Here is an 18,105-nt window from a genome sequence, read left to right as displayed (position 1 = left end):
AATATCCAGGTAAGATTTATATTTTGCATGTCCACTTACATAATGGACTTCCAGGTCCTATTTTTGATGGAAATTCGAAGGCAGATAGACTTCTAACCATGTTAGCCAATACTCCTTTATTTCAGGCAGCCTATGAATCTCATTCTAAATATTATCAGGTTGCTTGAGCTTTATGTTTGCGATATGGGATAACAAAAAAGGAAGCTAGGAGCATAGTAAAAGCCTATACAGCTTGCCTTCCTTTCCATGCTCTTATGCTCCTTCCAGGAAAGAATCCTCTTGGTTTGAGACCCAATGAAATTTAGCAAATGGATGTGACCCATTATAAAATTTTTGGTCTTCTGTCATTTATCCATGTTGTGGGAGTCACCTTTTCATGATTTACTTTTTCAATATGAGCAGCAAAAGAGACAGCCCAAGTGGCCACTGAATTCCTTATATAAGTTTTTGCCATCATGAGTGCCACAAACAATAAAAATAGATAATGGACCTGCATATACTTCTAAACATTTTGCACACTTTTGAGCACAGTATCAGATTTTACATAGCACTCGTACACCTTTTAATCCTCAAGGACAGGCAATAGTAGAGAGGAGAAACAGAGACATCAAGACCCTCCTCCAAAAACAAAAGAAAGGGGGAGTCACAGGCAACTCTAGAGAACTTCTAAATTTAGTTCTTTATACTATTAACTTCTTGATTTATGACAAAGATGCACTGGCTCCAGCAGATGGGTTTTATAATCCAGTGGAAGTGCAATGTCCAGTGTAAGCAGCTCCACTATCTTTAGATAATTGCCAGGTGATGTGGAGAGTCCCAGAAAGTTGTAAATGGAAGAGACCAGATAGGTTAACTGCTTGGGAGAGAGGATCTGCTTGTATCTCTACAGATGGAGAAGGAATAAGATGGGTGCCAATGAGCTGTATTTGCCTTGTCCATCAGAGAGAGACATAGAAGACCCTTGAAATAAAGGAGAAGACCCAAAAAACATCAACTGGTTCCATCGCTGATTGTGCCACCACTGAAAGAGCATGGCAGTTATGGAAATTGACTCATGGACATCAAAAATTGTTGGACTTCCAAACCCTCAGGAATCATTGGAATCCAGGAGACATGAAAAGACTTGAAGAACTTGAAAGGACTTGAAAACCCTCAAGAATCATTGGATTCTCTCAGAAATGATTCAAAATCTATAGGGATCATTGGATTCCCTGACATGAAGCAATGGACAATAGATTGGTTTTGGATTATCTCTTGGCTGCTAAAAGAGGTATATTTACATACCCTTCTTCTAGGACTTCTGGAAATATTTTACAACACCATATTGATTCATATTGTTTCTTATATCACTACTTGCATGTACAATTCATATTTGTTACACCATACTGAGCCTGCACCAGCTCTGGGGAGTGTCATCACTGCTAGCTTATGCTTTATTGCTATGTGTTTGTGTAATACCTCCATGCTGATGCATTTATGTATACCAGTTTCTAGTAAGACCCTTCAGCCCAGAAACCCACTAACAATATCTTGTTTGACTCCCCACTTCCCTTTGGTGTTTTTTTTTTTTTAATCTCTCTTCCTGAGAAGTCAGAGAGAATGTGATCACCTCCTTTTTGGGGTTCTCATTTCCCTGAGAAGTCAGGGAGGGCGTGATCACCTGTGTTCTAAAACAAAAGAAAGCAGGGGATGTTGAGAGTTGGAACTCAAAAAAAGTGTAGTTGAATCTAAGACATTGTAGCACATAAGCCTAATTACTTACTCAATGTGAGATAATGGTTCTGTAAGCATATACTTAGATGATATGGTAATGTGATGCCTCTCCTCATGATTGGTGCTTGCATGATTGTGTGGTGGTGAGATAATTGTAGACAAGAATTGGAAGGCTGGGGGAGAAAGATCAGAGTCTCTCTGCCACAGTATGCTGGGGAAAGAAGACTTCGGCTCTAAACTTAAGAGTCCAGGATTCATGAGCCATGTGGCAGCTTGCCTGCCTCCTTCACTTCTCCTCCTAAAGACCAAGGACTTTGACTGATCCTGACTCTGATTGATCCTGAGGCCCTCCAAAGAGCTAGCTCGGACATTATAGTACATAACAGATTTGCAGTTTCATGTGCAATCATTTTTATCCTATATTTCATAAGTTAAAATTTAAAAAAGATAAAATAGGACAAATAACTTTTTCCCCCTGAGGCAGAATTGGGGTTAAGTGACTTGCCCAGGGTTACACAACTACAAAGTGCTAAGTGTCTGAGTTCAAATTTGAACTCATAGGTCTTTCTGACTTCAGGGCTGGTGCTCTATCCACTTTGCCACCTAGCTGCTCCACAAATAATATTTTTAATGAAGCAGAGAGAATAGATGTTTTCATGAAATTAAACTGATTTGTTCAAAGAAGTCAAGTTTATTTTTTTTCAAAACTAAGGCACATTTATTTGCTTTCTGATAAGACAAAGCATGTAGAACATATGCATTTATTTATTAATTATATTATTTCTTTGAACTAATAGTTCAAATTTATGTTGCATAATTTATTTTGCAACACAAAATACACTAGACAGAAAGGACAAGACATCTAGCTGATACATTTGAGTAGTGATAGAGTCAGTTTAAATCTAGTTTTTGATACTTAATTAGCAACCCTATACATGTAACTTAATTGAAAGAGAAAATATACATAAAATAGTCTGCAAACCTTAAAGTCCTATATAATTAATTGCTAATATTAGCCTTCTCTTCTTAACAATGGAACTTGGAACATTGAGTGATTTTCCTAGTCACACAACAAGTAAAAGTCAAAACTGGGATTTTAATTTGGATATTCTGACTCAGCACCCAGTGTCTAGATCTTTTCATGAATCATTCACAAGATGAACAAGAAATAGATGTCTAAAATAAACTATATTTAAATTCAACAAATTTTAGGATTAAAGCATCATACAGACTTCAGATATACATGTACACTAGTTTTGAAATTAAATTGTTTCATCATTAATTTGCTATTAAAATGATACAAGAAAGGATTCCTTTTGTCCTTTTCTAGTCAGGGTAAATTATGAGGAATTAAGATTCTGAACTATCTTTTCAGTTAAAAAATTGTATGCAGTATAGTCTCCCTACCTGATATTTCCTCAGCCCTTGATACAGTCTGCTGAAACCACACCACTGAGTACAGTACTTACTTATATCTTCTTCTTAATTAAAATTTTATATGCATGATGATTTTTTCCTTATGATTATTGATGAGAAAAGAGATAATTTCTAAATCTATTTTGTAAAGCTATGCCAAAGTACAACGGGCACAGAAATAATACTGTTCATTTATTTTCCAACATTCATTGACACATTTTTATTTGCAGAATAAAATTGGATTAAGTAAAAAAACACACAACTGGTATCTGAGATTCCATAAATCAATTGCCTACATTCCTAAGAAATGGTTTTGCTGACTAGAAAAGTTCTTCAATCTTTTATTTTTGATTATTCTGTATAGATTATTTGCACCCAGAAGTTGAAGAGAAAAGCGATGGAAAAAAATACTTGACAAACAGAAGTCTATCAAGATGAAAGTAAGGAAAAAATAGAAAAAAAAAAAAAAGCACTTTAAAGATACCTCAGAAATAACATTTAAAACAATCTCAGAATCTCAGAGATCAATAGAACAGCTTTTATTAAGTTTTTGCTCTGTTACAAAAACTATGTCAAGTTCTGGGTACACAAAGACAAGAATGAAACATATCCAACTCTCAAGAACTTTATATTTTGTTACTGGAAGATAGTATGCACATAATGTGGTTTGTTCTTTGTTTATCAAGAGAATCAGTAATATCATGGAATGATATCTTGACTTGAGTGTGAATTGAATTTTAAGTAAAGCATAGTTGCACAAAACTCTCAATTTTATGCTCTCTTCCAGAGTCATGTAAGTCCTGTGGCAACATGAAAAACAAGATGTCTTTCCATGTTTTGGAATGCAGTGGATGGTCTTGATGTCTTTGATGTCTGATCATGCCCTAAGTTTTTCAAAGGATCTGTTTCAGCCATCTTCTTGACCCCTGAACCAAAGTATGTTATTAGGAATGACATTAGAAAAAATAAGCATTTGGCTCAACTAGATTAAAAAGAAAAATATGAATATTAGAAGAATCATTTCACTAGACAAGTACTTCATAACAAAGGAAAATAAATCAGAATCCCCTGAGGAAGGTCCCAGAGAATATATAACATTAGTGACAAAGAAAAAGAAGGAATAATAATAATAGTAAATATGTTCTCAGATATAGTCATCGAATCAAATGTTCTGCTAATTATCTTGTCAGAAGGCATTAATCAAATTAGGGTGTGGGAAGAGTTTGATATTGACATAAAGAAAAAAGACATCAATAAATATGTGTGTATATATAGCATATATATATATATATATATATATGGAATATATGAAATGCTGACTATTATAAATATATGTTAACATATACTATGTTATTACATATTAATATATACTATAAATATAATAAACACATATTTTATGTGTTTACTATATACTATTATATATTAACCTATTAATATATACTATTACATTTTATATAGTATTATATAATATTTAGTATTGTATAAATTCTCTATGTATATACACACAAAATATATGGCCCTGCAATTACTGAGAAAATGATAGCTCCAGCATCAGAAACCTACTCTCTCTATCCAGATTTAAATGAAATACATAGCACTGTTGTTTCTTCTGGCTGTGTGAATTCTGAAAGGTTAGGAAAGATTTTAAAAATTCAGAAACTGGAGACCACTTTCTGATTCTTCAGCATTCAAATTCTAATATCTCAAGGAAAATTATTTAGAGCTAAGAGTTTAGCCTATTATAAGATACTCCCATAAAGGAGTAGTACTTTTCTTAATGTACAAAGCTGATCAGATAAAGAATGACTATTCATTTTACTTACTCAAAAGAAGTGCTTTACAGACAAATAACTAAAATTCATAACAAAATAACATAAAATTCATATTCCTAAACCTAAGACATGAAACATGAAACATTATATTCTCTCAGCCATTTGATATCTAAAACTTTAAAACCTAAGACACTCAGTGGGACTACTCAACAGGCATTTCTCTTCAGGCATGGCTCTACTCTTAAAATCCATGGGCTTAGACTCATTTTGCTGTCCTTTGAGAAGCATTGTAATAACTTCAGGGAACATCTTGGAAAGGAATGCTGGTACTTACTGAAAGACTGAGGAATTCCCAAAATTTTGACTTCACAAAATTTATGGGCCTCCTGGATTCTCTAGGAAGGAAAAGATAACTGGGTGGCTAGCATGGAGATCAGTTCTCAGGGAACTTTCCCCTTCCTTGGATTGCCTAGTATCTGGGCTTATGAAAAGTCCCCATATTCTTCCATATTCTTAAAATATTCTCATAGCCAATCTCAGGGTATAGAACCTATTTATACTCCCCTAAAGGCAAAACCTTAGAAGATTCCCTCAATCCGAAAAGTAGGGGTTTTAGTGTTCTTTATACAAGAAGAAAGGTTGTTCTAATTAAAAAGCAATATATAGGGGGAAAGGAGAAGAGAAGGGAACTTCTCCATAGAGCTTACATTTTATTGGGGTGCAATATATTTACAGGTAAGTATAATAAATACAAGAAACACTGTGATTATTTAATGCTTCTAACCATCTCTTCCACGCTTACCACTATCTGATCTCTTATATCAACCATGACAACTCTATCATTCACCTAATTCTTTCCTTCCATTCCATTTTTCCCTATGGAATTCCATTGTATGTTAGGTTGGTTATCTTTTTCTTTCTTTCTTTACTTATCTGTAAATATATTGTACCCCAATAGAATGTAAGCTCTATGGAGAAGTGACTGGCTCACTTTTATATTTGTATTTCCAGTAAATAAAACATTGCCTGGGACAAAGTAAAAGTTTAATAAAATATTTTTTAATTGGTCTGAATGACAAAGACTCTAGTTTTTAGATTGATTGTGAAGGAATCCCATGCCATTCCATTCCAATTCATTCAATTCCAATAGCCACTTATCAAGTGTCCAGTATCTGGTACACTATACTAGATTCTGGGGAACCACATTTTTTTATATATGTCATACTCCTTGCCCTTATAAATTTTAGCATCTATGAGATAAAATAATTTTGTGCATGGTAATTTCTTTCTTTCACCTTAATTTCCTTATTTGTGAACTGAGATGAAAAAAAATATTTTTTTCTAGTTTTCCTTATTTAAATTTAAGAATATTATTCAATTTGCTCATTTAACTTTTCCTGAAATATTGATTTCCAACCTTTCTTATAGCTTGAAAAAAATTATTATTTTTTTACTGTGTCCCAGAGGGGCCCTAGATAAGACTTAATATTCTTGTAATGGGGAGAGTGTTATCTCTAAGATTCAAGATGTCAAGTCACTACTTAAAATTTGTTTTATACATTTCAAGTTTTATTATACAAATGCTATATCTTTTTATTAACATAGATAAACTTAAGCGATTTGTATAAGCTGTGGTTGGTGCCATTTGTGGGTTGCTGAAAGTCCCAATTTACATTTTATGGTCTTATACAGATGGAACAACTTGACAAGTTTGAATTAGAACTTTTCATTCCAATTAAATTTAGTTACCCCATGTAGACACTGACTAAATCTAAGATTTAGAATGGTTTGTTTCTTCCTGGGACTTTTTAAAATTTGAATTTTATATCTTTAGGAGAGTTATTTTTTCTTTAAGGAACTAAACCAAGTTTACGGATTTCAGTTCCTATTTCAATAATAAATTGTATTATTAATTATTAAACCATGATTATTAATAATACAATAATAAAGCAATACTATATTCAATAATTAATAATATATTAATTAATTCAATAATAAATCCATATTAATGCCTGAAATTACAATCTTTTTTCTTTCCCTCTTTTCTATGATTTTTCTTTATCACTACTATAAATCCTAGTTAGTAATAAATTAGAAATATGAAATTCATATCTCCAAATAACTCAGTATCTCAGCATAGCACTGATTAGCTATATTCACTTGTTTAAAAATGATAAAATGGCCTGCTTGAATCTAATCATTGAACACACATATATCGATATATATACATATACATGTACATAACTTACATTTATGCATATGTGTGCATGTATGAATATACACACACACATATATTTTACACTTTGCATTTGAGTCACTAAGGTAAATAGGGGTTAAGTGGCTTGTCCAGGCTCATACAGCTAGTGAATCCATTTTTGAACTTAGATCTTTCTCAGTCCAGGCCTGGATCTTCCTGACTCCTGGCTATAATCTATATACCACCTTACTGCTCCTCATTCAATATAATCAATTGATTTTATATATGAAAAAACAAGATCTGAGAGAAGTTAATAATTTCCCAAAGACCATATAACAAATTAAAGAAGTAGGATTTGAAACCAGGTCCTCTGATTTCAAAGGAAGAGGTCCTTTTATTATATCATTTTACCACCCACCTATGATTCACTAACAATTAACAAAAAATATTGAATACAGATAGAAGAAATATTATGATTTTTATCAATCTCAATCTTCCACAACTCTGCCTATTGTCAAATCCAAATATTGAAAATGCACTTTGAATAAGACATGTGTGTATATGTGTGTGTATGTGTGTGTTAGTACTGAAATGCTATCTCATAAAATAGTACCTTGACAGAATAATCATTTCAGAAAGTGATTTAGGAATGCAACAGATTATTGGTTAGCCACTAATAGTTATGGGTTGACATCATCTAAGTAAATTGGTATTTGGGACCTGAATGTCATGGAAAAGTATACTTAAATCAAAAGAATAAAGAAAATATGAAAAACATAAATAATTCTAACTTTTTCTCTGTCCCAAAGGGGAATTACTGGTCCTTTGCTATGACTGACTTCCCACTTGAAGAAAATGTCCGTCTTCTGGAAGTTTCTTTAGTGATTATCACTTGCCATTTTAGCCAATATAGAGCTTTGTATTTGTCAGTCTACCCAAAATAATCAGAAAAATAAAGCATGCTTATTAGAGTATAAATGGAAAGAAGTAACTAATAAACTTAGAGTCATTTAAAACTAGAAAACCTACTCATAACATGTGATACCTTTGTTTTTCCTGTTAACATTCTAATTCATTTGGTACCAAACTGAAATTCATTAATTGGCAAAATCAGTAAAACATATTTAAAAATAAGAACATTCTAAAAATTTAATACAAGTTGAAGAATTCCAAATAATGTTTCTTATTTTCATTTTTTTTTTTTTAGTTTTAAATATATCCATTCAAAGTGACAACCCAATTATAAGTAGAATTTCTAAAATGACATATATTGTATTTTTTTCAGGTATCATGAAGGCAAATCAAATTCTAAAATTTCATGTTACTTTCTGGAGTTGCTAGGTAATGTCATATATAACATGTCTGCTTTCAAAAACCTGAATAAATAATAGCTCATAAGAGCCTCTTTAGATTTCATCAAAAAATATTGATCTTATCTATGCTTGATCCTGTAAATTAAGAAACTAATACTATTCTTGAAGAGACAGATTAAAATTTAGTGCATTAGCACATAAGACATTTAACTGTACTAAAATGACCACCTTGTAGAAAATTGGAATTTAGGGTAGATATTTATTGATTTAGGTTACTAGTGTGTCTTACAATATTATCATGATTTCTATCTCTTAAAATGAAAGAGATTGCACAAATCAAAATACTGCTCAATTTAAAATGTGATTATTCTGATTTTCAAAGTTATCTCTACATTAAAAGAAATTCAACATATATAGATAGAGTTATATTTCCTAGCTTCTGGAGTTTTAGTACAATAGAAAAACACTGTTTTGGAGTCATGTGGATTTTTCAAAATATGTTAGTAAATTTGACTTTTTTTCCTAATAAAATTCTAAATTACACATTTTAAAATTAAAAGTAACCACAAAAGCTATAACAGTTAGTGTTTGTATAATACTTTAAGTTTTTCAAAGTACTTTACAAATATTATCTCATGTTTACCACTATAATTCTAGTAGGGAAAGGCTATTATTATTCTCATTTTATAGATAAAAAAAACTAAAGTAGACAAGGTAACTGACTTGCCCAGTGTTGCACAGTTAGTGTATTAGAGGCCAGATTTTAACTGAATGTATCCTGATTTCAGATCTCCAGTCATGTGACTTCGTTGGCTTTTGAGCCCTTTGAAGAGAAAGTAGTAATGACTAAGAGTCAACATTTCTAGATTATATTCATTTCTGCTAGATTATGATAATTTCTTTCTTTAATAACCTTAATAAATCTTAAAATCAAGAGAAGAATTTTAAGCTTTTATCTTTCATAGTTTATAAGAATTAGTCTTAATTCGGAACATCTTTCCTGAATTGTCTCAGTTGTTAGTATTCTTTTTTGATCTTAAATTATTTTTGGATTTACTTGTGTATTAATTTTTATCCCTCTAGTAAAATGTGAGCTTCTTGAAGAAATATGCAGTTGTCTCTCCATTCATTCTATCATTCATGCATTCCCATTTTTTATTACATTTGTTATTATTTTTTTTTATTCTGTCTTTGTATTACTAGCATCTGGAACACTTTGCTGAAATTAATTGAACTGAATTGAATTGCAGAGCATTCACAAGTTCCTGAATATCATCAGATAGATAAGATGCTATCCCTGCTCTCAAGAAACTAAGTCTAATGCATATAATGTCTAAACTTTGGGAGTGTAAATTTCCTTATGTTAGATTGGACATGGTTTCTAGTACCTTTCCAAGCCCTAAAAAAAATTCATTTTTTAGTTAAATAATACTTCATATCCTTTAAACTTTCTATGGACTTGATACATTAATGTCTTATTTATATAAATAGAAGTATCTGTGACTAGAATTTTTGAAGTCCTCTAGGAATAACTGTACTTTGTTCTCTGAAGATAAGCAGAACATTAAGTACACAGAACAAAACTGTGAGTCAGAAGATCTCTTTGTGTACTGACTCAATCAGTTAATAACTCTGTAATGATAGATTTTGTAAACTGGTTTTATTATAAAATTGTGAACGGTTAGGTGGCACAGTGGGAGAGGAATGATGGCTCTAAAAGATTATCTTCAAAAGTCATAGGAATATAGCTTTAGAGCTTTCTTTTCAATTACACTATGATATCCTTGAGAGGGAGGAATATTTTTGACTTTGCATTCCCAGCAGTTAGCAGAATGTTTGACACTTTGTAGGTGCTTAGTAAGTGATTGTTGATGTGATTTACTTTCCCAAAACTTTATTAACTTATTCTTATTGTAATATCTTCGTTATGGCTTATAACTCAATCTCTGTTGCAATAAAAATGAACAAAGTATTTGTTAAAATTTACTATTGTCAAATTATCATATAATTATTTTATTATCTTTATATTTTATATTATAAGCTCATTGAAATTAGGGACCATGCTTTATTCATACTTATATCCACATATCTTCTAGAATAGTGTCCTGAACATTGGAGCTACACAACAAATGATGAACTAAATTGAACTTAATAATTTCAAGAAATGATTCAATTCTTTTGTGAGGAAAAATTCATTGAAACACAAATGCTAGGGGGTACTTTCCACTTTTTAAAACCTTTAAAATCACGAATATATTTCTCTTTATAGACACACTATTATGTTATAAGAAGTGATCAAAACATTTTTCCCTATATTATCAATAAGACATCTGCAAACCAGTTACTGAAAATTCAACTTACTTGTACAGTTGGGTAAGGATCCAGACCACGTTCCATTGGCTGTACACTGCCTCACTGATGATCCAGAAAGTATGTATCCCTCCATGCAAGAATAAATGACTGAACTGGAGAATGTTGTGCCATCTATACGGAACACTTTCCCATTGGCAGTAGTCCCTGGGTTACCACATTGAACAGCTATAAAACAAATTGATAAGAGTCTATGTAACACAGCAATTAGAGAAGCTCTCAAAAAAAGTTAATGACTAAATAATTACTAAAAATTACCCAAAGGAGCTATAAAGTACCCTAAAAATAAACAAAGCACCATGTTTTAGAATTACTTGAAATTCAAGATGAATTTATGTTGATTTTATTAGTTTAATTACTAGGAATATAAATTGCATTATGGACTACTTGTTCAGACTTTTATTGTTGAATTGAGCGAAAAACTTGTGTGGTGCAGTAATTACTCAATAGCATAGCCTCAGGATGCCACAAAATCCTTGAAGAAAGAATTATAAAATTCTGTGCTTTATCCTAAAACTATATCTAGTGTAAAATTAGAAAATAAGCTTTGTAATAGTACCGAGCTCTGCAGAAGTTAGTCTTTATTTTATAGCTTTCATGGGAGGGCTATAAAAATATGCTTTTAAAATTTTATAAGCATTCATTCATGATGTGATTTAATATAGACATATAACTCATTTTCATTAAATGATCAGGAACTCTTACTTCAAAATTAGGTAGGTAGAATATAAAATTTTCTATACATAAACTCAAAATAATTGTAATTAAATTTCCACAATGCATTTTAATAAATTCTTAATAAGCTTTATGCTTATAGAGAGAAGAAAATACAATGTAATAATTAACATATGCAATATCTAAACTTTATATAACATCAGATACTGTGATAAACATTTTTTAGAATTCTCTCAGTTGATTTTCACAATAATTTTTTGAGGTAGATACTATTATTATGTCCATTTAATACTTGAGGAAACTGGGGCAAATAGAGGTTACATTATTTGACCAAAGTTATACAGGTAGTAAGTATTTATGTGATCAAATTTGAACTCATGTCTTCCTGATTGAGACCAGTGCTTTACTATAGCACCAGATATCTTTCTGTTATGTTTCCATCTATATAGAAGGTTTTAAGGATAGAACATTCTGATCAATTTAACCAGTGATCATTTAAATCATATATGGATATATTTCACAAAATTAGAATGTTGTTGTTGCTTAGTTGTTTTTTTGCTTTGTTTTGTTTTGTTTTGTTTTTTCCAGTAATGTCTGTCTCTTCATACCCCCTTGGGGGCTTTTTTTTTTTTTTTTTTTTTGGCCAGACACTGGAGTGGTTTGGCACTTCCTTCTCCAGCTCATTTTATAGATGAGAAAACTAAGACTAACAGGATCAAATGACTCACCCAAAGTCACACAACTAAGTAATAAAATATACAGAACATAATTTAAAACATTGCTTGCTGATAATGCAGAATATATCTTAGGCTGCCATAATGATGTTCAGCTAAGGCAGTCGGTCTCAGGTTCCATGTTTCATCCCTTACATGATTCATTGCTTCACAGAATACAACAAAAGCCAAATTATCTTTTATCTGACAAAATCTTTTATCACAGTACAGGTAGCAAATAAAGAAGGTAAAAACAGTGTAGATAACTGATTGGAGTAAAAATGCAAGTTGACCAAAAGAAATTAGGCAGGAAACAGAATGAAGAAGCAATAAAGTAATAATAGCTTTACCTTGCCCCCAAACATGGCAGACAGGTACACTCAGGCAAACTAAATTTTAGGCAGGTAGATCACTCCTAACATGGGACATGTTATACTCATTTGGGGGTAGGCAGTTCTCTTCATTTCCATCAGCTCATAACTGGTTGAACATCTACTTTGAACTAGTATCCATTTCTCAGATGGAGATTTTTCTGGCTTTTGTTTCTAGGCAGCTTCTGACTCCCACTATCCATCAAGTTCTTTAGAGGGAAAAACTATACTTTGGTCATCCCTTTTGCTGAGAGTGCTTTGTATCTTGGGATGAAGTAGAAACCCATAGCTTGTTAAAAGGACTTGGAAATACTTCTAGCAGAACTGAGTATTTTAACTTTGTTTCCATTTTTCTTGTATTTAATGCACCTAAAATCGTGTCCTTATTTTTGTTTGTTTGTTTGTTTTACAAGAAGATATTATCTGTGCCTTCTGCCTAGTACTTTACTGAAAATGTAGCATGACAATAATGCAACTGCATCTTCTAAACAATGAGTTTTCTTGAGTTTCTAAGGTGAGCAAAGTATTCTGCACAAAGTAGGATGTTTTTAAATCTATATGTAACAAAAATAGTAGATGAAGATAGAGACTTATAATATTTAGTTCCTTATTGTAAAATTATTTCTCATAAGTGTCCTAGAACAATTAATAAAGGAAAAACAAATATTCTGGAGGTATTTTTAGGGAAAGTAAGTGGCATCTCACAAGTGAAGTAAATGGGTATTGAATAAAAGTAAGTACTCAAAATTATATTCAATTACTTCTCCAGTACTTGAGAGAACCTCTTCCTTAGATATTTTAAAGGTCATCTAATCCACTGAAATACTGATAACTTTCTTATCCTAATAATATTGAACAGTTGGCTTGTAGAACTGCTCATCATTTTCCAGTTTTGTGGCACATTACACAACCTTTATACTCCCTCTATTTCAGCCAAATTGGCCTACTTGCTATTTTGCCACATATGAAATTCCATCACCTAAAGACACAGTGATACCTTTGGGTAAGCTGTCTGTCTCTAATAATTGGAAAGCATTCTCCCATCACCTCCTTCACATAGAGATAATTAGCATTCTTCAAAATGCAGTGGACCTACCTTCCATAGGATGCTTATCTGAATCCCTGCTTATCCTAATTGCTAGAACACTTCCTAGAAATGACCTATGCTCTATATCTTTATGCTTCATTTTTACTTTTCTGTGCACACATCATTCATCACCAGTAGAATGTAAACTCATTAAAGGCAAGAGCTTCTAGGTACCCTTACAGTGGCTGACATATAATACAATAGGGATAGGGACTAGACCAGTGATTTGAATAATATATGGAATTTTTGAATGAGGACACTTGCCCTACCAATTAAAGTTGGCAGCTTTGGCAGATTCTCTACAATCTATATTCCCAGACAATTGTCTAAAGCAGAGCTTCTTAAACTTTTTCTACTCATGACCCTTTTTTACCAGAGAAATTTTTATACTACCCAGTCTCAAATCTCAGCTAAAGTGTTTCTGGCAGAGATTCTGTATGCTTAATGCAAAGTACATGTGTTGTGTATTCAGAACCATTGTGTCCAGGCTGCAGTGGAGTCTCTGCAGCCTGGACACAATGGTTCTGAATACACAACAATCCACAATGCAACAATGCAACAAGAACTGCCAGAAACACCTCAGATTGATTATACATTTGATTCACAAGACTGAGTTCAGCTTTTTCAGATATTATTCATAAAAAACAATTTTTGTGTAAAGAGACCTGATTCTCTTTTCACACTAAAACCAACCAAGACCACCACTGATGAGCCTAATAGCCAAAAACAGAATATTGATGTTGTGGTTTTTAATTGAATTTTTTAAAGCAGAAAGACTTTCTAGATTATTTATTTATTATTGCAGCCACTGTACATTTTAAGGATAAAATTAATTAGCATTATTCCTAGAAAAGTCAATATATAAAGAAAATGAATATTTTTGAAGCACCAAGTATGTGCTATATGCTGAAAATGTAAAGAAAGCCTAAAACAAATAAAGAAATTATAAATTTCTCAATATGGACAAATAACTTACTATTAGTCTTTATGTGATAACCATTCTAAAATCATAACTAAAATTATTTTATATACTTTAATTAAAATATGATATATCAAAATCTCACTCTGACTTTTTGCAATTTTGATAATACTATACTTATTTTTGTTTCTCAGAAGTCAACTGAGACAAACTATTCCTAGCTTTTCCATTTTGACAGAGTAGTTTGATTGCTCTTTGGCTTGGATGAAATGGAAGTCAAAAACTCCGTTCTTTGCCATGAGATGGAAGACCACCAGACCTTATTTTTTACCCCAGTGACTGGCTGATAATCACCTGAAGGCCTTTCTACCTATTCCCTGCCATCCATTGACACTGTGTCATTTGATCTATTTATATAACCTGAGGAAATTTAGGACTTGCCTTCTTCCCCACCAATAAATCTTTAGGAATTCTAGGCCTTTCCATCTGCTCTGCATCTGAGCTTTATTACATGCAATATTTTTCCAATTTATATGAGCTCTCTTAAGATTAGGAACTATCTAATTATTTTCTATTTGTATCCCTATCACTTAATATAATGTTTAGTACATATTAAATGCTTAAGAAATGATTTTTCATTTATTAATCTCTTTACAAATCTTACCATGTCAATAAAATCCTAATGCAACTAAATGTAGAACATCATCTTGTTTATATGTTAATTAACTTTTTTTCTTATATATATGTGTATATATATATATATGTATATATATATGAAAAATAACATAGATATCCAAAAGAAATCATTTTTCTTCTTGCTCATCCAGGCTTCTGGAAACAGCAGTTTTCCCATTTCTCTAATTCCCCATCAATTCTTCCTTCATCTCCCTACTCCTGTACACCTTCCTCAACATTACAATTTATTGTTCATTCATTTCTGTCATATATGACTTGTTACCCTGGAGTTTTCTTTGCAAAGATTCTTTCCGAAAGAGAGTCATTTCCTTCTCCACTTCATTTAAGAGATGAAGAAAATGAGAGAAACAGGGTGAAGTGATTTGTCCAGGGCCACACAGCTAATAAATATCCAAGGCCATGAAAAAGTGTTCCAAATCACTATTGATCAGAGAAATGCAAATTAAGACAACTCTGAAATATCATTACACACCTGTCAGATTGGCTAAGGTGACAGGAACAAATAACAATGAATGTTGGAGGGGCTGTGGGAAAACTGGGACACTGATGCATTGTTGGTGGAGTTGTGAAAGAATCCAACCATTCTGGAGAGCAATCTGGAATTATGCCCAAAAAGTTATCAAAATGTGCATACCCTTTGACCCAGCAGTGCTACTCCTGGGCTTATATCCCAAGGAAATACTAAAAAAGGGAAAGGGACCTGTATGTGCCAAAATGTTTGTGGCAGCCCTTTTCATAGTGGCTAGAAGCTGGAAGATGAATGGATGTCCATCAATTGGAGAATGGTTGGGGAAATTATGGTATATGAATGTTATGGAATATTATTGTTCTGTAAGAAATGACCAACAGGAGGAATACAGAGAGGCTTGGAGAGACTTACATCAACTGATGCTGAGTGAAACGAGTAGAACTAGGGGATCATTATACACTTCAACAATGATACTGTATGAGGATGTATTCTGATGGAAGTGGATATCTTCAACATAGAGAAGAGCTAATCCAATTCCAATTGATCAATGATGGATAGAATCAGCTACATCCAGAAAAGGAATACTGGGAAATGAGTGTAAACTGTGAGCATTGTTTTTTTTTTGTTTGTTTGTTTGTTTTGTTTTGTTTTGTTTCTCTTCCTAGATTATTTTTACCTTGCGAATACAATCCTTCCTTTGCAACAACAACAACAACAAAATTCGGTTCTGCACATATATATTGTACCTAGGATATACTATAAGATATTTAGTATGTATGGGAATGCCTGCCATCTAGGGGAGGGGGTGGAGGGAAGGAGGGGAAAAACTGGGAACAGAAGGGAGTACAAGGGATAATGTTGCAAAAAAAAAAAAAAAAAAAAAAATTACCTATGCATATGTACTGTCAAAGAAAATGTTATAATTATAAAAATTAATTTAAAAAAAAGACTCAATACAGAAAAACAAACAAATAAATAAATGAATAAATAAATAAATAGATAGATAGATAGCTAAATAAATAAATAAATAAATGAGTAAATAAATGAATAAATAAATAAATAAATAGATAGATAGATAGATAGATAGATAGATAGATAGATAGATAAATAAATAAATAGATAAATAGATAAATAAATAAACAAATATCTGAGGCCAAAATTGAACTCTGGCCTTTCTGATTTCCTAATTACAAGCCTAGTGCTCTACTCATTTGGCTACTTAAATGCCCAAAATATTAGAATAATACAAATGATAAGCCCTTAAATGCAGAACACTCAATACTAGCAATAAAAGAAAAACCTAAGGGAAATTCATTCTAATATATATATATATATATATGGATGATACATAGATCATTCATACCTAGTTATACCTTGTATATTCTCCCCCTACTTGTACAACATATTCAGATCTTCCCCCCCCCCCCAACCCCTGCCCCAATACCAGGGCAGATAGGTGGGGCAGGGAATAGAACACTGAACTTGGAAGCAGGAAGACTCATCTTTCTACTCCACAGCAACCAGATATCCCCTATTAATGACTAAACCATTTGTTTCCTCTATTTTATTATAGCTAGGTTTCTTCAGTGAATAGAGTGGTAGATTTGGAATCAGAATTATATGAGTTCAAATCTGTCCTCAAACACTAACTAGCTACATGACCTAGGGCATGTCACTTATTTCATGTTTGACTCAACTTCCTCAAATATTTTCCAGAATTGTTGTAAAGATCAAAAAAGATATTTACAAAGTATCTGTCATCTAGCTGTAGCTATATAAAAGCTCATTCTCTTTCCTTTCTCTTTCCCTTTCTCTGTCCACAGAGTAATCAGTAGAATTTCAATAGGTAAACCCAGTTTAAAGCCAACCAAAACCAATAATGTGCTTGGCTCATACTTCAGTCTATAATGAGATACCATATCCTGCTATATAATAAAATATCCACGAATTGATTTGAAATTATTCTCATGAACCAGCTCTCACTTATAAGGATTTAAAGCAAGTTACAGACACTAAGGTGGAATGTTTATTATATAGGGTTTATGTTCAAACAGATATAATTCAGGTTGGCTTGGCTTATCTCCACAGAGATTGCAATTTCTGCCCTTATATAAAATAGATGGGTTGTTGTGACTAGGCAGTCACTCTTTTGTCTTCCCACCATTAAAAGAGGTATTGGTCTAGAATTATTATGCATTATTGTATTCTAGGGGTATAATCTAATTTTGTGGACCACTTTCCCTGGCCACTTCAAAAGTGAAGGTAAAAACTAGCTGAATTCTCTCTTTCTCTCTCTCTCTCTGTCTCTCTCTCTCTTCTCTCTCTTCTCTCTCTTCTCTTCTCTTCTCTTCTCTTCTCTTCTCTTCTCTTCTCTTCTCTTCTCTTCTCTTCTCT

General features: G+C 32.3%; 1 protein-coding gene across 1 annotated transcript in view; it reads right to left on the bottom strand.

The window, feature by feature from the left end:
* The window catches only part of CSMD3 (CUB and Sushi multiple domains 3), a 1,577,676-nt gene that overhangs the window by 40,982 nt on the left and 1,518,589 nt on the right, over nucleotides 1-18,105 (bottom strand). Inside the window, 1 exon segment of the mRNA XM_074266680.1 lies at nucleotides 10,773-10,949. Within this exon segment, the coding sequence (XP_074122781.1) occupies nucleotides 10,773-10,949 (177 nt within the window).

This window comes from Sminthopsis crassicaudata, chromosome 1 (genome assembly GCF_048593235.1).
Source record: "Sminthopsis crassicaudata isolate SCR6 chromosome 1, ASM4859323v1, whole genome shotgun sequence".
Lineage (NCBI taxonomy): Eukaryota > Metazoa > Chordata > Mammalia > Dasyuromorphia > Dasyuridae > Sminthopsis > Sminthopsis crassicaudata.
The sequence above is the reverse complement of the archived record's forward strand: the minus strand, read 5'-3'. Positions and strand labels throughout refer to the sequence as shown.